The sequence below is a fragment of the Oncorhynchus tshawytscha genome, linkage group LG06, assembly GCF_018296145.1.
Source record: "Oncorhynchus tshawytscha isolate Ot180627B linkage group LG06, Otsh_v2.0, whole genome shotgun sequence".
NCBI classification, from domain to species: Eukaryota; Metazoa; Chordata; class Actinopteri; order Salmoniformes; family Salmonidae; genus Oncorhynchus; species Oncorhynchus tshawytscha.
The window spans coordinates 30,916,724-30,944,532 of record NC_056434.1 but is presented as its reverse complement, the minus strand read 5'-3'; the positions used below and the strand labels follow the sequence as shown (position 1 = coordinate 30,944,532).

Genomic DNA, 27,809 nt, shown 5'->3' with positions numbered 1-27,809 from the left:
CTGACATTATGGGGTATTGTGTGTAGGCCAATGACGCAACAAAATGTGAAAAAAGTCAAGGGGTGTAAATACTTTCCGAAGGCACTGTAAAAGCATCAGAGCCAGTCCCATTTCTGCAGAGCCCTGCTGTCTCCTAGCTGGAGCTAATGCTCCATTGCTGGTTTCTTTTGGTGACTTGTTCATACACTCATTTATTGTGTCAATTCCTGATAATGTTCATTGCGTGTTCACTAAACTGCCTTATTGTACTCCATAGAAGATGTGCGCTGTTGGCGGAGCCGCCATTCACAGTTCCAGGGTGCTTTTGGCGATGAGGAGGATGGCTGTATGCCAGTTAAGGAGGCCTCTGAGTGCATGTCTTTAGTGTTATTGAGTTTCAGGAGGGTCTTTGAGGAGATTGTCAGTGCTGTCTGAGAGTTACAGTACCCCTGTAGCCCTTTCCTATGTCTCAGGCAGACGGTTGACGGGGGCATCTGCCTGAGACAGCCTGTACTTCTCCTCCATGAAGGGCTCACTGGCCTGCAGGTGGATGAGGGGCTTGGTGTGGAAGCCTCCCCGGCTCTCCTGGTTCCTCTTGTTGTAGATGTTGAGCCTGTGCTCCAGCTCAGGGCTGGTCTTGGTGGAGCCAGCAGGGCTGGGCAGTTTGAGGTTGACAGGGTCCAGGCCCTTCTGGCCCAGACAGGAGTCCTCAGACAGCGAGGAGAGCAACTCCTGCACCACGGCGCTGGGGTGTCCTCTGGCGCCAGGCTGTGTACCCAGGGCCAGGGGGCTGCAGTAGGGTGGGGGGTAACAGCGCTGGCCGCTGTAGGAGTCTGTGGAGGTGGAAGCCTCACGGACCGTGGAGCTGCAGTCGGTGGTGGAGCCAAGGGTGTGGCTGCTGATGCTGTGCTGGCGGGCACTGAAGCTGGAGTGGGACATGGTAGCATTGGAGGCCTCGCTCACAGAGCCGCCTGTCGGCTGCAGGCGGCTGGACGCTGCGTCTGCACTCACCAGAGACGAGGGCTGCTGGCTGGGATTGTTGGGAAGATGGATGTCTATGGCTGTGGTGATGACACGAGCTGGATCTGGGATTCCAATATCTACAAGAAAACATTTTGGACTCATCACAATACTGCTGACTGACTGTGAAATAAAGGACAGAAACAAATGTGTCAGAGTGGGAAGTATTGTTTATTCTTACCACTGCTTGCCTCACTGTAGTACTGGCTGATGTAGTTGTTCATGTCGTCTTGAACAACATGATCTGAAAGAAATAAGAAACTAAATACATGTGCACTCTTTCTTTAAAACAATCAAATGAGTTGGATGTTTGGTACCCTTATCTATTCCTGTGTTTGTTTTGTAAAGGTTTCCCAGCATGCATCAGTCAGATATGTCTGACCAGAATGATGAACTGTAACGGCACCAACCACCAAACATAAAAGCATGCTGCTGTAGTTCAGTGATGAGCTGCAGATTTTTTGTGTCCTACCCATTGTAGGTGATAGCAGTGGTTGTGAATGATTTAGACACATAGAATGCGGTTAGACTACGGTAGAATTAAGCAATAAGGCCCGAGAAGGTGCAGTATATATCTAACATACCACGGCTAAGGGCTGTTCTTATGTACGACTCAACGCGGAGTGGGTAGCCATGGTATATTGGCCATATACCACACCCCCTCCTGCCTTATTGCTTAACTATACCATGACTTTCAGCCAATCAGCATCCATGACCCAAACTACCTGGTTTATAATGCTCATTATACCTGAATTACCAGAGAAGAGGTGAGCAGTTGTAAGGTGGAGGGTAGCAGGGCCTGTGACTGGCTTGCCTGACCTGTCACAGTTTACCTCCCTCTAAGTACCATCCCTGTTCCCTCCAGATAGTTATGGGTTATATTTGCTTCTTCTTCAAATATTTATTTTAAGACTGTCCCAAGAGGAAAGTCAATGCTTGGCCTAAAATGCAGCGGCAGAGACAATCACTCTGTGATTAATAAATAACACATGAGCACTTAAAATACTGTAGTCTGACACACTGCCTCTCTGTGAAACCTCAGATATATAGCAGAGAGAGAAGCATGGTGATTTAGATCTTTACTTAAGGAATGGGCTCTGTAGTTTGAGCTCTGAGAATACAGTACTGACAGTGCTTTGTCCCTCTACCTCCTGTAACTTATGATCTGTCACCGTTTGAAAGGTGTATGGCTCCTTGGAGTGTTTTAAATAAGTATGTTTTGACAATAGTTCAGTACCCCCATGCCATCATGCCAGTCACCCTGCCCTCTGTCTCCTGATACATGGAAATCAAACAGTAGGTTTACAGTATCAGATAGATGTTCTCCTCATTATATCTAAGGCCGGGATTCAATCCGATCGCAGGTTATGGGCATTTCGGCTTTTAAAGGCAATGTTCCCACATTCGTGGAGTTTCCAGTCATGCTGCATATGTACATCGGACATTTCCTTTAAAAGAAACAATGCCTTTAGCCTGCGATCTGATTGAATTCCAGATTAAGTTCGATGCCATAGTCTTCATACAAAAGTGGCTCATCATATTAAACCAATCTCTTGGTGTATTGTTTACAGGTATATTTACACAGAGGATATTGTCCAAACAGCACTACTCATTCAAAACAGCACTCCAATAGCACTTAGGTCTCAGACTCAGAGGTCCCACACTGCTAGGCCTCTATCAGCCTGTTGTTCTAGTGTAATTTCCAAGTCTTTTCCTGTAGTCTTTTCCTGTGCTAGCAAAACAGGACTGTTTCGCTAGCACAGACTGGAATATGTTCTGGGATTCTTCCGACGGCATTGAGGATTACACCACATCAGTCACTGGCTTCATCAATAAGTGCATCGATGACACTGTCCCAACAGTGACTGTACGTACATACCCCAACCAGAAGCCATGGATTATAGGCAACATCCACACTGATCTAAAGGCTAGAGCTGCCACTTTCAAGCGGGACTCTAACCCAGAAGCTTATAAGAAATCCAACATTGCCCTCCGAGGAACCATCAAACAGGCAAAGCATCAATACAGGACTAAGATCGAATTGTACTGCAACGGCTCCGACGCTCGTCGGATGTGGCAGGGCTTGCAAACTTGCTGGCTTCGAGGCAAGTAACACTGAAACATGCATGAGAGCATCAGCTGTTCCGGACGACTGTGGGATCACACTCCGTAGCCGATGTGAGTAAGACCTTTAAACAGGTCAACATTCACAAGGCCGCAGGGCCAGACGGTTTACCAGGATGTGTACTCCGAGCATGCGCTGACCAACTGGCAAGTGACTTCACTGACATTTTATAAACCTCTCCCTGTCTGAGTCTGTAATACCAACATGTTTCAAGCAGACCACAATAGTTCTTGTGCCCAAGAACACTAAGGTAACCTGCCTAAATGACTACCGACCCGTAGCACTCACATCTGTAGCCATGAAGTGCTTTGAAAGGCTGGTCATGGCCCACATCAACACCATTTTCCCAGAAACCCTAGACCCACTCCAATTTGCATACCGCCCCAACAGATACACATATGATGCAATCTCTATTGCACTCCACGCTGCCCTTTACCACCTGGAAAAACGGAACACCTATGTGAGAATGCTATTCATTGGCTACAGCTTAGCATTCAACACCATAGTGCCCTCAAATCTCATCACTAAGCTAAGGACCCTGGGACTGAACACCTCCCTCTGCAACTGGATCCTGGACTTCCTGACGGGCCGCCCTCAGGTGGTAAGGGTAGGTAACAACACATCCACCACGCTGATCCTCAACACAAGGGCCCCTCAGGGGTGCATGCTCAGTCCCCTCCTGTACTCCCTATTCACTCATGATTGCATGGCCAGGCAAGACTCCAACACCATCATTAAGTTTGCTGAAGACACAACAGTGGTAGGCCTGATCACCGACAACAATGAGACAGCCTATAGCGAGGAGGTCAGAGACCTGGCTGTGTAGTGCCAGGACAGCAACCTCTCCGTCATCAAGTCAGGAAATTATTGTGGACAGGAAAGGAGGACAGAGCACGCCCCCATTCTCATCGGCTAGGCTATTGTGGAGATGAGAGCTTCAAGTTCCTTGGCGTCCACATCACCAACAAACTATCATGGTCCAAGTACACCAAGACAGTTGTGAAGAGGGCACGACAAAACCTATTGCCCCTCAGGAGACTGAAAATAATTGGCATGGGTACTCAGATCCTCAAAAAGTTCTACAGCTGCACCATCAAGAGCATCCTGACTGGTTGCATCACTGCCTGGTATGGCAACTACTCTGCCTCTGACCGCAAGGCACTACAGAGGGTAGTGCGTATGGCCCAGTACATCACTGGGGGCAAGCTTCCTGCCATCCAGGACCTCTATACCAGGCGGTGTCAGAGGAAGGCCCTAAAAATCCAGCCACCCTACTCATAGACTGTTCTCTCTGCTACTGCACGGAAAGCTTCTACTCCCAAGCCATAAGACTCCTGAACAGCTAATCAAATGGCTACCCAGACTATTTGCATTGCCCCCCCGCCCCCCTTTACGCTGCTGCTATTTTTGAGTTTATTATCTATGCATAGTCACTTTAATAACTCTATCTACATGTACATAACATATTACCTCAATTACCTCGACTATCCGGTGCCCCCGCACATTGGCTCTGTTCCGGTAGCCCCTGTATATAGTCTCGCTATTGTTATTTTACTGTTGCTTTGTAATTATTTGTTACTTTTATTTCTTATTTGTTACTTATCTATTTTTTACTTAACACGTATTTTTCTTAAAATTGCATTGTTGGTTAAGGGCTTGTAAGTAAGCATTTCAGGTCTACACTTGTTGTACTCAGCACATGTGACAAATAAAGTTTGATTTGTCAATTATATCCTCCCTGGAATATGGTGAGGTTTGTTAGATGTTTATTTTTTGGGGGTTTCAAGGTGAACTGAGCACATATTTTCAACCACTCTGTAACAACTACATGACCCAAAGCACAGAGCACTCTCTTCATTCAACCACTTTGCATGGAAAATCTGATGTGACATGGCAAGAGCATCTATCTATTTCCCTGGCTTCAAGAGAGACCCTCTTTGGTTAGAAACCACAGCCAGCAGGCAATCCATAGACAGAAAACAGTCTCATATGGTTCTATCTCAATAAGGCAAGCTGCTGTGCTCTGAAGTAATACTACAGTAATTGGTGTGGATATAGGATCAGGGTGTGGTACCTCTATGGCCCGCTGCCTCCCTGGCTTTAGCCTGGCTGCGCTGCTCGGGGCCCGTAGGGGCTAGGCCGTCCACCTCCTGAAAGATACTGCTCTGCTTGCCCCACACATGGTGAATCTGCATGGCAGCCTCTCGCTCTGCTACCAGGTCCAAATCCTGCTGAGCCAGATGGGCCCGCAGCTGCCTGATCTCAAACTGAGGGAGGGAGGGAGAGAGAGGGAGAGAGAGAGAGAGAAAGAGAGAGAGAGTGAGTGAGAGATGCATACAGTACATGTGTTATTCTTACACAGAAACACCTGAATAACCTTTAAGAGCTCTGGCTCTCATATCCATCCACCATGCTAAAGGCCACCCACTGTACTTAATCAAATAGCTACACACCTGGTCTCTTGCTTAACTGTGTTGGCTTTATTGACAAACCCTGGGTTGTGTCACACTGATCTTTGAACACATACATTACATATAGAGTGCATTCGGAAAGTATTCAGACCCCTTGACTTTTTCCACATTTTGTTACGTTACAACCTTATTTTAAAATTGATTAAATAAATAAAAATCCTCATCAATCTACACACAATAACCCAAAAAGACGAAGCGAAAACAGGTTTTTAGAATATTTTGCTAATTTATAATAAAACAACAGAAATATCTTATTTACTTGAGTATTCAAAGGCTTTGCTATAAGAAATTGAGCTCAGGTGAATCCTGTTTCCATTGATCATCCTTGAGATGTTTCTACAACTTGATTGGAGTCCACCTGTGGTAAGTGTAATTGATAGGACATGATTTGGAAAGGCAAATGCATGTCTATGTAAGGTCCCACAGTTGACAGTGCATGTCAAAGCAAAAACTAAGCCATGAGGTAGAAGGAATAGCCCGTCGAGCTACGAGACAGGATTGTGTCGAGGCACAGATCTACGGAAGGGTACAAAAACATTTCTGCAGAATTGAAGGTTCTCAAGAACACAGTGGCATCCATCTTTCTTAAATGGAAGAAGTTTGGAACCAGCAAGACTCTTCCTAGAGCTGACTTCCCAGCCAAACTGAGCAATCGGTGGAGAAGGGCCTTGGTCAGGAAGGTCACCAAGAACCCGATGGTCCCTCTGACAGAGCTCCAGATTTCCTCTGTGGAAATGGGAGAACCTTCCAGAAGGACAATCATCTCTGCTGCACTCCACCAATCAGGCTTTTATGGTAGAGTGGCCAGACTGAAGCCACTCTTCAGTAAAAGGCACATGACAGCCCACTTGGAGTTTGCGGGAAAAAAGCCTGGACTCTCAGAGATTGAACTCTTTGGCCTGAATGCCAAGTGTCACGTCTGGAGGAAACCTGGCACCATCCCTACGGCTAAGCATGGTGGTGGCAGCGTCATGCTGTGGTTATGTTTTTTCAGTGTCAGGGACTGGGTGACTAGTCAGGATCGAGGGAAAGAAGAACGGAGCAAAGTACAGCGAGATCCTTGATGAAAACCTGCTCCAGACTGCCCAGGACCTCAGACTGGGTCAAATGTTGACCTTCCGACAGCACAATAAGCACAAATCCAAGACAACCCAGGAGTGGCTTCAGGGACAAGTCTCTGAATGTCCTTGAGTGGCTCAGCCAGAACCCGGACTTGAACCAGATCGAACATCTCTGGAGAGCCCTGAAAATAGATGATCAGCGACGCTCCACATCCAACCTAACCTGAGCTTGAGAGGATCTGCAGAGAAGAATCGGAGAAACTCCCCAAATACAGGTGTGCCAAGCTTGTAGCGTCATACCCAAGAAGACTCAATGCTGTAATAGCTGCCAAAGGTGCTTCAACAAAGTACTGAGTAAAGGGTCTGAATACTTAAGTAAATGTGATATTTCATTTTTATTTTTTATTTTTTTAAATACATTTGCTAAAATTTCTACAAAACTGTTTTTGCTTTGTGATTATGGGGTATTGTGTGTAGATTGATGAGGGGGAAAAACAATTTAATCTATTTTAGAATAAGGCTGTAACTAACAAAATGTGGAAAAAGTCAAGGGGTCTGAATACTTTTCGAATGCACCGAATGCCCTCTTCAGTCAAGCTTTGCTATATTACATATGTGTACAAATGTGACTGGATCCTTTTTCTGAATGTAAACGCCAGGATGGGAATAACAGGAACGTTGTGAAACATTGACTGAATACAGGACCTGATACTAGCTCCTCCTAAGGATACGTAATGTATTTATGTGTTCAAGGGCCAGTGTGACCCTACTCAGATTAAATGTTTGGTTATTCCGCACATAAATGTTTGGATTTGAATGTGCTTTGTTTTCTCAAATCTACACAAAAGGTATTGGAAATGAACGTCTTTTCATTCTTGGCAAGTTGCTGCCTTCTGCTGGTTGAAGATGTGTATGACAGGCAGGGTCAGTATGTAGGAGGCGTGTGAACATACTGCCTGCTCCTGGCAGATCTGGGTAAGTCTCTCCAGCTGCTCCTCCCTGACAGCCTTGGCTTTCTCATACTGCTGGATCTCCATCTCCATCTCCACCTTCACCTGCAGCACGTAGGCTGGGACAGAACACAGGACAGACTGCTATGTAGGGGTAAAAGCATTCACACTGATACAACTTTATTTGATATATCTGTAGTAGGCCCCATTCGATTTGAGGCTTTGAGGTAGCCTACGTTTGCTCCATTTGGTGGGTGTGGCAGAGTGTGGCTTGAAGCAATGACTGACGTATTTGAAGGGCAGCGGTGCATTTTGAACCCACAACCCTCCCTGTTTTTTCAACTGGTCGTTCAGAAAGGCACCATTTCCGCTTAATTGAACGTTGCATTACACTTTATCGTACTGAACGCAGCCCTGGTGACTTTTCTACTGCAAAATAATTAAAATACAATTATGGTGACACCCTCAAAATATACCCCCCTCCCCCCAAAAATATTTTGCCTAACAACATATTGCTCCATATTATCAGGATGGTGTGTTATTTAACAATACGCAATATCACATGTAGCCCAACTGATGCAGCATAGTGGCTATAAATACATAGGTTGAAGCATGGGGTTAACCGAATGTATTTGTGCTAATCATTAGCTGAACACAGAACCACCACAAGAGGGCGTAACATTCTTGTAAAATAATCAATTTAGAGTCAGTACAACGTGTGTATCTGTAGCAGATTATGTATGTATTTGTCATTGTGTTGTAAAGCAAGTATTAATTGCAGTTTGTAAATAAATAAAAAAAATAATAAAAAAAATGCTCTGTAAAGCTCAGTAAAAATCAGGTTGGGATGATGATGTCATCCATAGGGGTGGAGCTGCAGAAATATTGTTGCTGCATCTCTGCAACCTGACAGTAAAGGACGTAATACAGAGGAAACTGCACCCAATGCCTCCTCCACCCCCTGTGGCCCTCCCAGCCTCACCGTCGATGATCCTCTTGATCCTCCAGATGCGCAGGGTGATGATGAGGCCAATGGCGTCCCAGGGGCTGCTGGGGCCGTTGGCCACCGTTGAGGCCACCATGGGGGCCAGCGACAGCACTATGACTGCACCATCAAACACCTACACACACACACACGCACATGCACACACGCACATGCACACACAGACAGGAACACACCACACACAAACAAAGAATATTAGTGTCACGTTCTGACCCTAGTTCTTGTGTTATTTCTTTGTTTTAGTTGGTCAGTACATGAGTTGGGTAGGTAGTTACCTCTCAGTCCTGAGCTACCCCTCAGTCCTGAGCTACCCCTCAGTCCTGAGCTACCCCTCAGTCCTGAGCTACCCCTCAGTCCTGAGCTACCCCTCAGTCCTGAGCTACCCCTCAGTACTGAGCTGCCCTTCAGTCTTGAGCTGCCCTCAGTCCTGAGCTGCCCCTCAGTCCTGAGCTGCCCCTCAGTCCTGAGCTGCCCCTCAGTCCTGAGCTACCCCTCAGTCCTGAGCTACCCCTCAGTACTGAGCTGCCCCTCAGTCTTGAGCTGCCCTCAGTCCTGAGCTGCCCCTCAGTCCTGAGCTGCCCCTCAGTCCTGAGCTGCCCCTCAGTTCGGAGGAGTTTGTTCAGTCCAGAGGCGTCCTTCAGTCCAGAAGCGTCCTTCAGTCCAGAGGTGTCCCTCAGTCCTGTGGGCCCATTTATTAGGGTTCCCAGGCCATAGTCGGCGGCGAGGGTCGCCGTTCCTAGGAGGCCACAGAAGCGGACTAAGACTATGGTGGAGTGGGGTCCACGTCCAGCGCCAGAGCCGCCACCGCGGACAGATGCCCACCCAGACCCTCCCCTATAGGTTCAGGTTTTGCGGCCGGAGTCCGCACCTTGGGGGGGGTACTGTCACGTTCTGACCCTAGTTCTTGTGTTATTTCTTTGTTTTAGTTGGTCAGGACGTGAGTTGGGTGGGTTCTATGTTTTGTGTTTCTAGTTTGGGTTTCTTGTTTGGCCTGATATGGTTCTCAATCAGAGGCAGGTGTTAGTTATTGTCTCTGATTGGGAACCATATTTAGGTAGCCTGTTTTCTGTTGGGGTTTGTGGCTGGTTGTTTTCAGTCTTTATGTGTCTGCACCAGATAGAACTGTTTCGGTTGGGGTTTGTGGGTGGTTGTTTTCAGTCTTTGTGTGTCTGCACCAGATAGAACTGTTTCGGTTGGGGTTTGTGGGTGGTTGTTTTCAGTCTTTGTGTGTCTGCACCAGATAGAACTGTTCCGGTTGGGGTTTGTGGGTGGTTGTTTTCAGTCTTTGTGTGTCTGCACCAGATAGAACTGTTCCGGTTGTCACTTTTGTTGTTTTGTAATGTGAAGTGTTCAGTTTTTTACTATTATGAAATGAAGATGAACACTAACCACGCTGCGCTTTGGTCCTCTCCTTCTTCCACCCAAGACAACCGTTACAATTTAGCAAGCAGACAATGGAGACATCCTTTTTTTTTTTTTTTAATATGTGAATGAAAAAACATGAACATCTCCCAGTGTCAGTGAGTGTTCCAATACAGTTCGTTCCTCCAGGTCTGTGGGTGGTTTCCAGGCTGAGGTCTGACATTGGGAGAATGACATTGCAGTGGAAGTGGTGGGGTGTTCAGAGCCCCACCTCAGGACTAATGGCCCTCCAAGGAGCTTACCTCCACTTTGTTCTCAATGTAATCCCAGATCCCCAGCACCACAATCCTGAACACCGTCTGAGAGAGGGAGGGAAAGAAAGAGGGGGAGGTAGGGAAAAAAGGGAGATGGAGAGAACCATAGCGATATAATTCATTTAATCCTTTAGATGTAAACATCCCCCTAGAAACATTAATGTCTCAGAAAAAGTGAATTGCAGTGATTCAGTTTTCTTTCATCTATCCACAGTTAATTCATCAATGACATTATATTAATCCAGTTCACTACCACAGCGGTCGGAGATGCACACAGCACCCTGCACTAGCTAGAGCTGACTCAGCAGGGGCTGCAGAAAGCTGCTGCACTACTCTCCTTTCTTTTCCTCGATTTTTCCATGTTTCTCTTCTTTTTCTCTTCTTTTCACAGATTCAGGGTTTCACCTGAGATGAAGCTGCCCTGCCACATCCAATAGTTACATGAATCACTAAAGGTTAGCTTTCATTGATAACTAAAACACATCTCTCGACCAAATGGAGCAGCAGACTGATGAACAGAGAATAACTAAGATAAGTGCTGCTATCTCTGAGGAAACGGTAACCGATAAGATTTACCTGAGTCTCTAATGTTAGTTCAAATCTACGGTGCAGCGGAAAAGCTCTATCTGCATTTGACATGAAGTGATTGTGTTGATGATTGACACACTATATCAAGAGGAACCAACACTCATAGCAAGTTGTGAAGGACAAATTGTATTGGAATGAGTGAAAGAGAGGAGGCTGTAACGCAGTGAACAAACATGAGCAAAATAAATAGCTACTGTTCTTACATTTGACTGATTTTTCTCCTGTCCATTGACAAAATGTGTAGAATTACTGGAAGTTAGCTGTTTTCCCTTTTTGTTTTTTTAATGAATACATTACTTGCTGGATCTCACGAAACCCTAATAAGTCGATAATGTGTTGATGGGGGAAAGGGCAGGCTTTAATAGGGTGTTGTAATCAGGATACACCACTGCACCTCTCTAGCTCACCTTTGTCTCATACTGCACACTATAGCATTAAATCAACCCTTGGCTGCATCAGCTGTAAGTGAGCCTGCTGCCACAGTGGGGGAGAGAGAAGGGAGAGGGGCTCACCTCAGCAAAGAACACAGACAGAATGACCAGGCTGATCCAGTGGGGGAGAGAGAAGGGAGAGGGGCTCACCTCAGCAAAGAACACAGACAGAATGACCAGGCTGATCCAGTGGGGGAGAGAGAAGGGAGAGGGGCTCACCTCAGCAAAGAACACAGACAGAATGACCAGGCTGATCCAGTGGGGGAGAGAGAAGGGAGAGGGGCTCACCTCAGCAAAGAACACAGACAGAATGACCAGGCTGATCCAGTGGGGGAGAGAGATGGGAGAGGGGCTCACCTCAGCAAAGAACACAGACAGAATGACCAGGCTGATCCAGTGGGGGAGAGAGAAGGGAGAGGGGCTCACCTCAGCAAAGAACACAGACAGAATGACCAGGCTGATCCAGTGGGGGAGAGAGAAGGGAGAGGGGCTCACCTCAGCAAAGAACACAGACAGAATGACCAGGCTGATCCAGTGGGGGAGAGAGAAGGGAGAGGGGCTCACCTCAGCAAAGAACACAGACAGAATGACCAGGCTGATCCAGTGGATAATGCTGGCAAACAGCAACGCGTTGTTAACTATGAAGACAGCACAGAATAGACAACATTTAGAGATTCATTTAGAGGTTCAGATACTTTGTTAAATACTGGAGACGGACACACAATCACAGACATACAGGCAAGGACACATACATTCACACGCACGCGCATATGCACATGTTTGTCTGAATGCCTGTCTATTCATCCGCCTAATTGTGGCCAGCATCATACTGCATTTGGCTGTCAACTACAGCATTCCTCTTCCTCTTCACACGCCACCTCCCTTCCCATCTGTCTTTGTTTGCTGTGTTCACTGACCTGTCCATCAGTCCATTCATCTTCCTCCATCCCTCCCTCTCTCCGTATATTCACCCAGCAGACAGACAACCTTAATCACCCCATTCATTTATCCTTCCCTCCCAACTGTCCCGTCTTTTAAATCTGCCTCCAGGGACTTGTGAAGACTTGAATGCATTAAAATACATCCACATTGACATGATGGAGGCCCTACAGTATCATCCTTCATAGAGCTTGTGACACCATAGAGGTGATGACTCCTGACCTTATCCCCATGATAGATGAGGACACCTCCCTCCCCAGAGCCAGAGGATGAAGATGAGGTCATTTCCATGTGAGATGGGTCACAGTGGTATTAGACCACCTGACACTGTGCTTACTAATGAGGCTGATATCATAGAGAGGAGAGATCACAGCCCCTGGTCCTGGACCTGTCACTGCATTATACTGTTTTCATAGAGAGGAGAGATCACAGCCCCAGGTCCTGGACCTGTCACTGCATTATACTGTTTTTATAGAGAGGAGAGATCACAGCCCCAGGTCCTGGACCTGTCACTGCATTATACTGTTTTTATAGAGAGGAGAGATCACAGCCCCAGGTCCTGGACCTGTCACTGCATTATACTGTTTTTATAGAGAGGAGAGATCACAGCCCCAGGTCCTGGACCTGTCACTGCCACTGCATTATCAAACAGTATATTATCTACATCCATAACAGCAGATGTGCATTATTGTACAGTATATTCCAACATTCTATACCACAGCTGTTTTGTATGTCTTAACTTCAATAGGGGTCAAATCACATTTTGTGTATCTTCCATCACAATCTTTGTGACAGTTTAAGTTGCAGAAGTCTATCACAAGTTAGCCCTTTTAAATTGTCATTGCATGAAAACAAGTCCAGAAGATCCATGTTCTAAAACAGAGACAGTTCCAGGGTCACTCACACTGCAGGAGCTTGGTGTCGATGAGCAGCTCCAGACACAGCAGCACCACCACCAGGATGACACAGGCCACCACGAAACAGTTAAAGCCAGCGCTCAGCAGACACACCTGCCACGGGGCTGCCCTCCGCCCACAGCACGGCTTCAGCCAGTTAGACCTGACACCAGAGAGACAGAGAGGAGGGGGTGGAATGCAGAGACAAAGGAGAATGTCATTAAATGCAAATCAGAGAAGGACATGTATTCAAATTTATTAGTTCTCTTTCAAACCTCTATGTCAGGGACCGCCAACAGGCGGCCCGTGGGCCAAAACCGGCTTGCAAGTGATTTTCTTTGCTCCCTCGAAGTTTTTCGTAAAAGAAAATGACTTATTAGGTTAAAAAAACAACATAAAATTGTCAGGAATTCAGCAAAAAATGTGTTTAATTTAGGAAGTCTGTTCCCAAGTGTTCCCACTCATTAAAAAAAGACATCTGTGATCATGCCTCAATGTAATCAAGATATGAAATTATTACTAGTTTCAAATGCAATCTCCTATTGGGCTTTGTTGTAGTCAATTTGCAGTGTTCAAATTATAATTATGTTCTGCCCTTCTGACCATCTGCTTCGACATGATTTAAATATTGAAAAAAATCTGTCTACAGACAGAAACAACGTAACACAATATGAAGTCCTATGGGGCAGAGACTTACAAGCATTACAAACAACACTGGGTGTGGATACGGTGGGAACATGTGGGTCTGAGCACCTGGGATTTCATTAATATACGTGGAAATGTATGTAAATGTTAAATGGACTATTGTTTTTGTCGATGTATGTTTTCTTTTTAAACAAACATTTCAAAAAAAGAATCGTCCAGAGGCTGAATCTAGTTGCCTACCTCTGCTCTATGACAGACAGTACAGTACAGTGGAGTCGTTGAGAAGTGCTTTATACTTGGTGTTATACTCTGAGACACCATAGGACACAGTTCCAATCAGGCACAAATACCACAATATTACACATCCACACACACATACTACTGATTTGTGACAATGTTTGTCTGAGCATTTGTTGAATTGACCAACTAAAGTTTAATCTAAACTCAAACAACAGTGTGAAGAATTAGTGCTCTAGAATCACACAGCGCTTGTGTTTGCCTTGTGGCACCACTCACCACATGGCCATATTTACTCAGCTTCACAAACAAGATGTATTTGGCAGTTTTGAGAGCTGAGCAGTATGTTGAAGCCATAGAACTCAAACTTTTTATGATCTCTTTAATTAGAGATATAAAGATATTTCCAAACCAGATCTCTGTGCTCAGTGTGCCTCATCCCTCTGGGAGCAGACTGTTGTACTGTGTTCCAGCCACCTTCATGCTGGCTGTGTGACCTCATCTTGTGGCTCTCAGAGGGCTTCAGTGGGGCTGTATCCACACCATCTGGAGGCCACAGACCTCCTCCTCATCTCTCCTCATTCACAGCCAAAAATATGATTGCCTCCAGGATGATGATGGCTTCATCTGATTTCAATGACAATATTCATACACTACTGGGTTTTTCTTTTTCTCTCTCTTCTGACAGGGATGGAGTAGGTGGTAACAGGGTGTGGGTCGGATCCGTAATATAACCTTTACATCTCATGACCCCTATGTCAGCTATTCATGCACACTGCCATCCATTCCCCAGTGATCTGACAGTAGGTTCCAGTGATCCCCCTCCCTCTAAAATCTAAACGGCCATGCATTTCCATCAGTGTGCAGATAAGAGTGGCATTTCCCAGGTGAGTTAGGCCTTTGTCTGGATATATTGTGTCTACCTTAAAACCATCCTCTCCTCTGGGTCCCTCGAACCAGACGCTAGGCCGGAGACAGGCTCCCAGAGATTTATGGTCAATAAATAATGGCAGATCTGTGCGAGGCAAGCAGGGCTTTCCCTCCCTGTCACTACTCTGTATTTTACACAGACAAAACTACTCTGATATTTCTAGCGAGAGAGCTTCTTAGGGGCAGACAGTGAAAGATGCATGTCCTCTGAAAAACAGCACTTTGTCATTGTCACCTGTCCCCGAGTGAAGAAATCCTATTGCCAATGTCCGTCTTTTAGCACAAGAGAAGAAGAAAGATTCTACTTCCAGGCTTCAGGACAGAAAAGACAAACAGACAGAGAGGCAGTTATTTTTGAAGGCACTGGGGCTGTGCAGAGAGGGGTAGAGAGAGAAAAGAGAGAGGGGGGAAGGGGAGCCAGAGCAAGAGAGTGAGAGAGGCCCAGTGAGATGAGCCAGCTTGCGGCTACAGCTGGACCTCCGGTGGAGGACTGGATATCCTGTCCACCTGGTGCCAAGATCAGCAGAGGGGCTGGGGGCTGGAGCAGGGCCATGCTGTGTCAATGAGCACTCCCAGGGGCTAACTGGCACACGCTGCTACCCACTGCACCACTGCCTGTCACTCTGATCCAAGCCATGCCAACAGATTAGGAGCTCAACACTGGAGGTAACAGGGAATTAGAGGAGGCTTCTATGTGATAGCAGAAAATACATTCATTGGCCAGTAGGGACAGTATCCCACGTTACATGTGTGACTCAATGCTGCAAGACTGTTTTGAGAATACTGATTGAAATATATTTCAATCAGGACCCATCCATCAAATATTGAGGAATATACATTGTCAGTCACAGGTATCAGTAGGAAATGTGTTGATGTTTTACCCACAATAACAATACGGACATTCTGTACCCCAACCAAAAACCCTAGATGAACGGAGAACACCTATGTGAGAATGTTGTTCATTGACTACAGTTCAGCATTTAACACTATTGTTCCCTTCAAGCCTGACAACAAGCTCAGAGCCCTGGGTCTGGACACCAATTTCTGCAACTGGATTCTGGACTTCCTGATGGACAGACCACAGGCTTTGAGGATTGGCAACAACAACTCCTCCACACTGACTCTTAACACAGGGGACCCTCAGGGGTGTGTCCTCAGCCCTCTGCTGAACTCCCTGTTCACCTACGACTGTGTTCCTTTGCATGACCCTCCATCAACTCCATCATCAAGTTTGCTGACAACATAATGGTTGTAGGACTGATAACCAACAAGGACAAGTCAGCCTATAGGGAGGAGGTAAGTGAACTGGCAATGTAGTGCCAGGACAACAACCTCTTCTTCAACATCAGCAAAATAAAGGAGTTGATTGTTGACTTCTGGAAGTAGAGGAGGGAACACACCCCGATCCACATCAACTGGACTGCAGTAGAGAGAGTCACATCACCGAGGACTTATCATGGACCAACAACACCACCACTCTCATCAAGAGGGTGCAACAGTGTCTCTATTTCCTAAGGCAGCTAAAGAAATTTGGCATGCTACCCCGGGTCCTCTCCAAATACTACCGCTGCACCATCGAAAGCGTCCTGACCGGGTTACATCACGGTCTGGTATGGGAATTTCCAGGTCCAGGTGAAGATGGCCCAGTACATCACTGGGACCGTGCTCCCACTCATCCAGGACATCTACTCAAAACATTGCCTGAGGAAGGCCCGAAGCATCATCAAGGACCCCACCCATGAGCTGTTCATTCCCTTTACCGTCGAGCAGACGGTATCGCAGCATGAGTTCTGATACCAACAGGCTCAGAAACAGTTTTTATTTACCAGCCATCAGACTGCTGAACGCTTGAACTGGACTGACCACCTGCACGGCCAGTCTGCACCTTAACACACATGCACTCACTCAAGCGCACACACATGCGCACACACACGGTAAACATGCTACACACACATTACAACTGCTGCAACCAGACTTGTTATTATTGCTAAATTCTGCACAATTTAAACACATGACCCCAATCCGCCCTCCCCGAAAACATGTGTAACTATTGGACTATAAATTGTGCCTCCCTGTTTTATACTTATGCTATAAAAAATATTATATTCTACTGAACCATTTACTTTATATTCGTATTCGTATCTTGTATTATTTCTCATTGTGGTTGCATTGTAGAGAAGAAACCTGCAAGTAAGAATTTAGTTGGACGGGCTATACCATGTGTATCCTGTACATACGACTAATAACATTTGAAACTTGTTCAGTGGTAAATAGCCAAACAAACAATATGTTTACATGTGTAACACATATCTACTCCATTTATCAACCTGGACTCAAGGGTAGACGTAACATAGTAAATGTATATCGGGGACATTCCAATTAGTATGAAATGTTACGTTTCGTATGGTATGTATTCATTTGTGGATGTCTATCATTCATTACGTATGATATGTTATGAATTGAAATCCGTACAATATGTTACGTACACCAATTCGTTGTGGCTAACGTTAGCTACATGGCTAGGTGGCTAATATTAGCCACACTAGTGGTTAGGGGTTAGGTTTAAGGTTAGGGTTAGGAGTTAGGGTTAGGGGAAGGGTTAGCTAACATGCTAAGTAGCTAAAAAGTAGCAAGCAATTGCAAAGTTGCAAATTGGCTAAAATACTAAAGTTGTCCGTGATGAGATTAGAGCACGCAGCCTTTGGGTTGCTAGATGTTCACGTTAATACATCCATCCATCCACCCCGACCAAACACCCAACTTTCGTTTTTGCCTCAACTAACCTTCAGTCTTATGTAACCATACCAAACGTAACATATCATACTAATTTGAGTGTCCCGGATTGATGTTGACTATGTTACGTCTACTGAGACCAGGCTGCATTTATTGTCTGCCACAGCTATTTGAAAGGGTAGCACACTAACACAGCACTTTTTTTCTAGGAAACACTGGTGTTAGGTTCTGGATTAAAAAGGCTAATTTAATGTGTATGGTTTCATAATTAATTTAAAGTGATCCTTCCAGCAAGGAGGAAAGGTATTAATGTAATAAAATGGTAAAGAGAAACCCTGTCTGGAAGCATTGCAATTGGCCATGATGGATTACTCGAAGCTCAGAAACTTAATTTTGGGGAAATCATTTTAAACCTGGAGTACTGAAGACTTTTAAGTATTTATGAGCAAGTGAAGTAGTATCAGTGGTAAAACACTGTGAGTGAGAGAGGGAAATTCCCTCAGTCTCAGCCGGTCATAGCCCATACATAGAACAGGCAATACTTCAAGATCTACACGCACACACACACACACACACACTAGCAACAGTCATTGAAATTGTTCAAAGGTTTTCCCAAAAATCAAATAAATGCAACGGACAATGGATAAAGATACTACAAACTTTTAGATTTGTTTTAATCCGTCTGATATTAATTCAGTAAATGCACTCATATATACATTTTATCATTGTAGCATGTATTTGTAAAGTATTTTGTGTTCAAATAAAGACAATTTTATGTGCCTAATTTACATAACTACACCAGGGTGTATTTGCATATATGAATGAATTAACATAAAGGTGTGGAACAGGGATGCAACCACCAAACACTTGCTCTGTCTACCCTATCTGCACTCACCTGCGCTGTCCAGACTGCCTCATAAATTACTGTTGTTGTCACGTTATCTTGCATAATTCAACAAGTGTGTAAATAGCATGATACCCTCGGATTAAAATTCAACGCGCTTGGCTCTAGATTACAACTAGCTAAACATACTTTAAATAGTTTGAAAATCAGACATAATATCACTACAATCTGAGTGTTCATTTTAACTTTCATGTCAGCAGAGTTGGGTACAGGAGATTACATTCTAAATGTAATCTGTTACAGTTACTAGTTACCTGTCCAAAATTGTAATCAGTAATGTAACTTTAGGATTACCCAAACTCAGTAACGTAATCTGATTACATTCAGTTACTTTAAGATTACTTTTGCCTTAATAAGAGGCATTTGAAGAAGACAAAAATGTATATTACCAATTGAATGACATCTATTGCAGGACAAATCAATGTTAAAGTTTACATAGCTGGCCATATATGGATGTAAAAAAATATATTTTTGGGTTGGTTATGTAAGCTTCTTCTAACCCATCGCTTTCTACTAAATACAATAATACGATTAAATTATATCTTTACGTTAAAACCCTAAAAAGTCTATCAGAATTCCAGTCATTCCAATTAATGTTATACCCCTTGATCTTCAAGAATAGAACTTGGAAATATGGAAGTATTGATTAGCCACATTGTTTTACGTGAGCATAACCCCAAAACGAAGGAATTTTTTGCCAGCCCTACTCTGTGGTTTATGATTGTGTTGTCATGGAGGACTGATTGGGCTCATTGATTCGAATTAAAAAATAAATGCTCCGCTCATGGAATGACATGCTTTGAGCACTACTGAAAAGTGCTATTTACTTGTGAAAAATGAATGCCATATGCTGCATTTGCTATAGGCCTATTGTTTACCTCTTTGTTGGTGACACTTTGATATCTTGATAATATGCAGCTGTTTAAAGGGCAAATCCACAGATGAAAAAATAACAAAATGGGCGCTCCGCGTCTGTTTTGTTAAAAAGCTGAGTGATGGGCCTGGAAAAATGATTAATAGACAGAGTTATGGATGCAAGGACTGACCATCCATGAAATCAAAAATATTGTTTTAACCATGTTATGAGGCTATACAGTGTTTGTTAAGATTTACAATGTTTACAAACATTGTAGAAAAACTCATGAGGCATTTATAAGTTTTATTCTTCAAGAATCAATGGATATGAGAGCAGCAGTATGATTCACATCAATGCGCTATGTAGATATCAATAATGAGTGATATCCGTATGGCCATAGACTCCACCACTGCTGCCATCCTTATCTCCAAGCGTTTATTCAAATTGGATAATCTTTGATGCCGACAGCAGCCGCACCATTGGAAGACAGCTTGGACTGTAGCCTACAAAAGCCTAATTCCTGCTCTTTTCCTGCAATATATCAAACACATTTGGTGTGTCATCATAGTGGTCTCTGACTTGTGGTCAGACTCGCTCAGGTGGAACAAACTTACATTTACGCCTTTTTTCAATGCTGATTTGATAGTCATTGAGAAAACAGAGAAGTGTCAAAGATTTTTTTCACAAACATCCTTTCTGAATTTAAAAGTAATCCTCGAAGTAATCATCTAGTTTTTCAAAAGTATCTGTAATCTGATTCCAATATTTTAGCTGGTAACGTAATGGATAAACAGTTAGAGTTTTTTTGAAATCCCTTACAAATCCTTTACTCCCCAACCCTGCATTTCAGCGCATCTAATTTGTAAACATTTTTTTTATTAAAGATTTACTATTCAGAAATTGCTAAGCCATTTCCTGGTTGCAAAAATTCTAACAGTTCTCATAATTTCAGTTAATGTGGCAAAACAAACAAGTATAGTGTAGTGAATCATTGCACCATCTAAACTGCTGTGAAATATATTTTCCATAAAATATTGTATTTTCAGCTGTTTGAAGCTGGTGTACATAACCGAAAGTAAAAGATGCAAAAACTAAACTTAAGAACGGGGTGCATAGAAATAGCAGCCATAGTAGGTACATATCTACTGCTTCTTAAATTTGCTTTCAATGAGAATGACAGATCTTTAAAATTTGGTCAGGTCTCCCAAAAAGTTACATATTACAGCTTTAAATAACTTTTTGTTCAATTTCACAAAAAAATGAATACATCAAAATAACGTTATATTTCTTCTCTTTCTTGTCTTTTAAGAGTGCACAAAATCCCAGACGATCCTTTAGCGTTCTTATAGATTCAAATGATAGACTATGTATTCCATTGAGCCCATTTCAGCCATTACAGGGGAGTGTTTGACAGGTCATTAGAAACAACAAGGCACAAGCAAGACTATGAAAGAATCGCAGGAGTAAAATGAAAGCAATCAATCCAGCAAGATTTAAGTGACAAGTTTTTGCAAGTTTTTGCTAGATGGCTAAAAAATACATCCTCGGGTGGGCGAAGCATGCACATTGTCACACACACACACGCACAAACACACACTGTTCCGGACCACTGTGAGATCACGCTCTCCATAGCCGATGTGAGTAAAACCTTTAAATAGGTTAACATTCAAAAGGCTGCAGGGCCAGACGGATTACCAGGATGCATACTCAGAGAATATGCTGACCAGCTGGCAAGTGTCTTCACTGACATTCTCAACCTCTCCCTGACCCAGTCAGTAATACCTACATGTTTCAAGCAGACCACCAGAGCACCCAAGAACGCCAAGGTAACCTGTCTAAAGGACTATCGCCCCGTAGCCATGAAATGCTTTGAAAGGCTGGTCATGGCTCACATCAACACCATCATCCCAGACACCCTGGACCCACTCCAATTGGCATTCCGCTTCAACAGATGCACAGAAGATGCAATCTCTACTACACTCCACACTTCCTTTTCTCACCTGAACAAAAGGAACACCTATGTGAGAATGTTACAATGGACTAGAATAAGATGCAGATAGCCTTCACTTCACCAAAATTGAAGATGGGTCTGAGTAAATAACTGCTATAACCTACCGCCATCGCCCGTTCTCTCTTCTTTCAAACTCCTATTGGCTGCTGTATTTAACATTCAGCAAACAAGGGCTTGCACCCCTCATTGCATAGTCTATTAGTATAAGAAATGCCCCAAAAAATCCATCAAGTTAGACTAGCTTTTCTTGGGACTCCAAGAGCTATGAAGTGTTTTTTAATGAGAGAGTGGAGTGCAGGTGTAACGTTCGCCATTGGGAGAAAGAGAGGAGGACCAATGCATAGCATGGTAAGTGTTCATTGCTTATAATCACGTACTAGAACACTGAACAAAACAATAAATAACAAACAAACAGTCCGGCAAGGTGAAAGACAAAAACACTAAACAGGAAATAAGCACCCACAACTCAAAAGTGAAACCAGGCTACCTAAGTATGGTTCTCAATCAGGGACAACGATTGACAGCTGCCTCTAATTGAGAACCATACCTTGCCAAACACAGAAAAGAACATGGACAACCCACCCAACTCACGCCCTGACCATACTAAAACAAAGACATAACAAAAGAACTAAGGTCAGAACGTGACAGCAGGTGCATATTTTATTTTATTTAACCTTTATATAACTAGGCAAGTTAGTTACAATTCTTATTTACAATGATGGCCTACCAAAAGGCAAAAGGCCTCCTGCGGGGAGGATGATTCCATGTGTTATTTCATAGTTTAGATGTCTCCACTATTATTCTACAATGTAGAAAATATTACATTTAAAGAAAAACCCTTCAATGAGTAGGTGTGTCTAAACTTTTGACTGATACTGTACGTTTTTTCAACAGCAGGTTATGGTCAATAATGTCAAAGGCTCCACTGAAATCTAGTGCAGTATATGTTGAGTGCACTTCTCTATAAGCATGCTGAAAGTCTGTTGTTAATTTGTTTACAGAGAAATAGCACTGTATTTGGTGTGCTAAGTTTGCTAAGAACTGGCAGCAAGCTGATAGGTCTGCTGTTAGAACCAGTAAAGGCCACTTACCACTCTTGGATAAAGGAATCACTTTGGCTTCCCTCCAGGCCCAGAGACAAATACTTTCCTCTAGGCTCAGATTAAAGATATGACAGATAGGAGTGGCTATAGAGTCAGCTATCATCCTCAGTAGCTTTCCATCCAAGATGTCAATGCCAGGAGGTCTGTCATTATTGATCGATAACAATAATTTGTCCAACTCTCCCACACTAAATTTACAAAATTCCAACTTGCAATGCTTTTCTTTCATTATTAGTTTTTTTATGCATGAATATGATGGCTCACTGTTCGTTGTTGGCATTTCCTGCCTAAGTTTGTGCACTTTGCCAATGTAGTAATGACTAAAATAATTGGCAACATCAAATGGCTTTGTGATGAATAAGTCATCTGATTGGATGAAAGATGGAGTTGAATGAATCATTCTGCACATCATTTCAGTTAAAGTACTCCACAGTTGATTTCCATCATTTTTTATATCGATGATCTTGGCTTCATAATAAAGTTTATTTGACTTTTTGTTGAGTTTAGTCACATAATTTCTCTATTTGCAGTAAGTCAGCCAGTCAGATGTGCAGCCAGACTTATTAGCCACTCCTTTTGCCCCACCTCTTTCAACCACACAGTTTTTCAATTCCTCATCAATCCATGGAGCCTTAACAGTTCTAACAGTCAGTTTCCTAATAGGTGCATGTTTATCAGTAAATTGAATAATCAATTTCATCAAGTGCAGCGTCAGGATGCCCCTTATTAATCACATCAGAACAATAAATATTTTTAACAGCATCCACATAAGAGTCACAACAAAATCTTGTGGCCATACCAAGCGGTGATACAGTCAAGATGTCAAGATGCTCTCAATGTTGCAGCTGGAGAACTTTTTGAGGATCTGAGGGCCCATACCAAATCTTCGTTGGAAGAGGCATTGTTGTGCCTTCTTCACGATAGTGTTGGTGTGTGTGGGCCATGTTAATTCCATAGTGATGTGGACACCGAGGAACTTGAAGATCCCGACCCACTCCGCTATAGCCCGTTGATGTGGATTGGGGGCGTGCTCGCATCTCCGTTTCCTGTAGTCTACAATCAGCTCTTTTGTCTTGCTAACGTTAAGGGAGAGGTTATTGTCCTGGCACCAGACTGCCAGGTCATTGACTTCCTCCCTATAGGCTGTCTCATCATCGTCAGTGATCAGGCCGACCACTGTTGTGTCGTCAGCAAACTTTATAATGGTGTTGGAGTTGTGTGTGGCCAAGTAGTCGTTAGGGATAAGGGAGTACAGGAGGGGGCTAAGAACACACCTCTGAGGGGCCCCCGTGTTGAGGGTCAACGTGGTGGATGTGGTGTTTCCTACCCTCACCACCTGTGGGTAGGGCTGGGCGGTATAACATATTTTACGATATACAGTAAAATCTTGCTTGTTTGTAGGTGACCAAATACTTATTTTCCACCATAATTTGCAAATAAATTCATAAAAAATCCTACAATGTGATTTTCTGGATTTTTTTCCTTCTCATTTTGTTTGTCATAGTTGAAGTGTAAATATGATGAAAATTACAGGCCTCTCTCATCTTTTTAAGTGGGAGAACTTGCACAATTGGTGGCTGACTAAACACTTTTTTGCCCCACTGTAGCTGTATTGATGCACGACAGGTTTGTGTTTTTACTTTACCTTCTATAACAGTATTTGTTTGGTTTGTTAAATGTGATACACCATGTGTAACGTCCATTTTTATAGTTTACTTCGCTACCTGAGTCATCTCTCTCCGATATCGCTCTCAATGCCGCTTTCTACACAGAACTAGCCCTGGTTCCTGTCACTCAAGGAGCGCATTTGTTGTTCCTCGAGCACGAGACACTTGCGTTCAGTCTCTGCATGGTCAATGCTGCACATGCAATAATGTTGATGACAACCGATGCTGTTTTATCAAGATTATAGGAAACACTTGTCAACACTTCAGTTCCTACCCTGTAACAATAACTCCTCCCTGTCATTTTAAGTTGTTGTCATGTCAAACACTCTATTTAAAGTGCCCACTATTATATTCTAACTATAGAATTTAAATTTTAATATTTCCATGATTCCAAGATAAATGATTCCAATATAAATATGAGGCCTAGATTGTTTGCCCATATCATGCAGCCCTACGTGTGGAAATGATCTCAAATGAGTGCAGAAATGAATGTAAATGCTGAAAATAATTTTTTGTTGAAGTTGAATTGAACAGTATAAAACCATCAGAATGGAGAAAGACCCATTAAAATAACTTAGAATGTATGTGTTGCCACCCTTGGGTCACGCACTACTCATAAAGCATACTTTTAACTTTTATTATTCAAAAACATAAAATACTGTCAAACCGTTTAAAAAAATGTAGATACCGTGATATGATATTTTGGCCATATCGCCCAGCCCTACCTGGGGGCGGCCCATCAGGAAGTCCTGGATACAGTTGCAGAGGGAGGTATTCAGTCCCAAGGTCTTGAGCTTAGTGATGACCTTGGAGGGCATTATGGTGTTCAATGCTGAGCTGTAGTTAACTATCAACATTCTCACGTAAGTGCTCTTCTTGTACAGGTGCGAGAGGGCAGTGTGGAGTGCAATAGAGATTGCGTCATCTGTGGATCTGTTGGGGCAATATGCGAATTGGAGTGGATCCTTGAAGACGACACTGGCATGACCACCTGCAGGAAGTGATGCAGGAATACAACAACACGGTGCAGGATATGCACCTCACTACCTGCTGTTTGGAAGTTATGGTGCCAAAAGGAATTCAGGCGATTCTTTGCTGGAGAAATTGGCTTTTAATATAAGGCAAATGGAGATGGATCGGCCTACATCTGCAGAGCAGCAGACAAGCTGGTTCTGATAAATGGGTTTTCACCAATACACTTGATCTCTCTCACTCTCAGCCCAAAAAGCAATCTCACACTTTGCATGTCTGTGAATATTAACAAACCGTCAAGCCATGCCCACAAATTGTGCTACCCAGCTGCACAGCCAATTTGATGGAGAGGACTGTTCCTCTGTGTGTTTGAAATAGTCCCCTCTACTCTTTTCAGAAATCCATCTACAGAGATGTCCAGATTCAGTTAAATTCATTCTCTACTGTATTCTTACATTCTGTGATGTTCATATCACTTCAATTTTAATTCTACTGACTGTTGAAATGTACAATTGAGTGTATAATTAACGGCATCATTCTTGTGCCAAGCAACAGTCATGTTTCAATGGTTGCAGAATAAGTAGCAGAAGGACTTGATCCCAGTAGGGAACTCAGAGCACTGTTGTAATCAATCTATAGATAACTGCCAAAGTAAACGAGGGACCAGTGTTGAGGAGTAGTGAACTGCATGTAGTTCAACTAATAATTCAACTACATTTTGCAGTAGCTTGGTGGTAGTTGAACTAAATTAAAATGTTGGTAGTGTTTTCAGTAATTTCTTTTTTTTTTGCCATTTAACGGTATAGCTAACTACTGGACATACACACTATTGGCTGAAATAGGCAAAAATGTCCTTTATTTTTTGGCATCAGACTTGCCTAATTGTCACTTGACACAAAACAGTTTTTGTGTTTAATAGGCTAAATGACTAATTCTACTAACATCTGACTCCATAGTGATCTGTTCTTGACATTTCAGATTTAGATATGATACTTGTTCATAAAGCAGTTTGAATGTAGTGAACTACTTTTTCAAAGTAACATCAGTTAAGGAAACTATATTGTCACGGATCCCCCTGGTACTGCTGCTCATTCTGTTCACCAGCTCCGGAGGTCGAGGCGTCACTGAACTGTTTCATTACCACCAACCTCGGACCGTCTTGTCTCATTACACACACCTGGTTCCCATTCCCTCTGATTAGTATGTGTATATATGTGCCCTCTTTTCGCCATTGTCCTTGTCGATCATTGTCCTAGGTCCCTTGGTCTTGTGAGTATCTATGCTCTTGTTTTATTTTGTGTTTTTGGTGCTACATGTTACTGCATTACGCATTCCTTTGGTTCCCCTACAGTCACCCATTCCGGTTCGTGCTTTGGATAATTGTCCAATAGGAACAGGGCTCATACATCACATCACTGTTCCCGTTTCTCTGCTGACCTATGACACTCATTCAGAACAGATCACCTTTTTGATTATAGACACCCCCACACACCCCGTTGTTTTAAGTCTCCCCTGGTTGAGTTGGGATTACCCTGTTATTTCCTGGTCCGAGAGGAGACTGCTGGGTTGGTCGCAGGAGTGTCAGAGGTCTATTGTGATGTCAGTCAACACCACTATGGTGGAAAGTCCGGACCACGCCCCTTAAGTGGAATTACCGGAGAAATTCCAGGATCTGCACTGGGTTTTCTCTAAGACCCAGGCTACACACCTGCCTCCTCATCGCCCCTGGGACTGTGCCATTGACCTGCTGTCTGACGCAGCCCTTCCGAGAGGACATGTCTATGCGGAGACCGAGGCCATGGAGATCTACGTACAGGAGAGCCTCCAGCAGGGTTTTATCCGCCCCTCTACGTCACCAGCCTCCTCAAGCGTATTTTTTTGTTAAGAAGAAAGATGGGGGACTGCTCCCCTGCATTGACTATCGAACACTAAATAAAGCCACTGTGAAGTTCAGCTATTCTTTACCCCTCATCCCAACCATAATTGAACAAATGCATGGGACGCAGCACTTCACAAAACTGGACTTGAGGAGCACCTACAACCTGGTGCGCATTCGTGCAAGCCACGAATGGAAAACGGCCTTTTCCACGACCACGGGACATTACGAGTATTAGTTTAATGCTCCTTCAGTCTTCCAGACCTTTCTTAACGAAGTGTTTCGGGACATGCTGGTAAGGAGCGTAGTGGTTTATATAAACAACATTTTGGTCTATTCTGCTGACTGTGCCCAGCATGTCTCGTTAGTCAGGTCTGTGCTGGGAAGACTGTTGGAGCATAATCTATATGTTAACTTGTTCGGGCTAGGGGGCAGTATTCGGATGTTTGGATGAATGAGGTGCCCAAAGTAAACTGCCTGAGTAAGAAGCTAGGATATGCATATACTTGGTAGTATTGGATAGAAAACATTCTAAAGTTTCCAAAACTGTTAAAATAATGTCTGTGAGTATAACAAAACTGATATGGCAGGCGAAAACCCGAGGACAATCCATCCAAAATGTTATTTTTCAGCTCAGCTCTGATTACAATGGCTGGGATAGGAATATAAAAGGAAGTCCTCCTAGATTGCAGTTCCTAGGGCTTCCACTAGATGTCAACAGTCTTTAAAAGAGTTT

At 43.7% G+C, this 27,809-nt stretch overlaps 1 protein-coding gene across 4 annotated transcripts in view; it reads right to left on the bottom strand.

The window, feature by feature from the left end:
* Positions 1–16: 16 nt before the first annotated feature.
* The window catches only part of LOC112252400 (transmembrane protein 266-like), a 77,985-nt gene continuing 50,192 nt past the window's right edge, over positions 17–27,809 (bottom strand). For all 4 annotated transcript variants that reach the window (XM_042323170.1, XM_042323171.1, XM_042323169.1 and 1 more), the window contains 8 exons: positions 13,148–13,302; positions 11,869–11,942; positions 10,274–10,330; positions 8,589–8,727; positions 7,610–7,725; positions 5,199–5,391; positions 1,181–1,243; positions 17–1,079 (listed from right to left, as the gene is read on the bottom strand). In XM_042323170.1, coding sequence (XP_042179104.1) covers positions 442–1,079; positions 1,181–1,243; positions 5,199–5,391; positions 7,610–7,725; positions 8,589–8,727; positions 10,274–10,330; positions 11,869–11,942; positions 13,148–13,302 — 1,435 coding nt within the window. In that variant the 3' untranslated portion in view covers positions 17–441. The remainder of the gene's footprint in view (positions 1,080–1,180; positions 1,244–5,198; positions 5,392–7,609; positions 7,726–8,588; positions 8,728–10,273; positions 10,331–11,868; positions 11,943–13,147; positions 13,303–27,809) is intronic.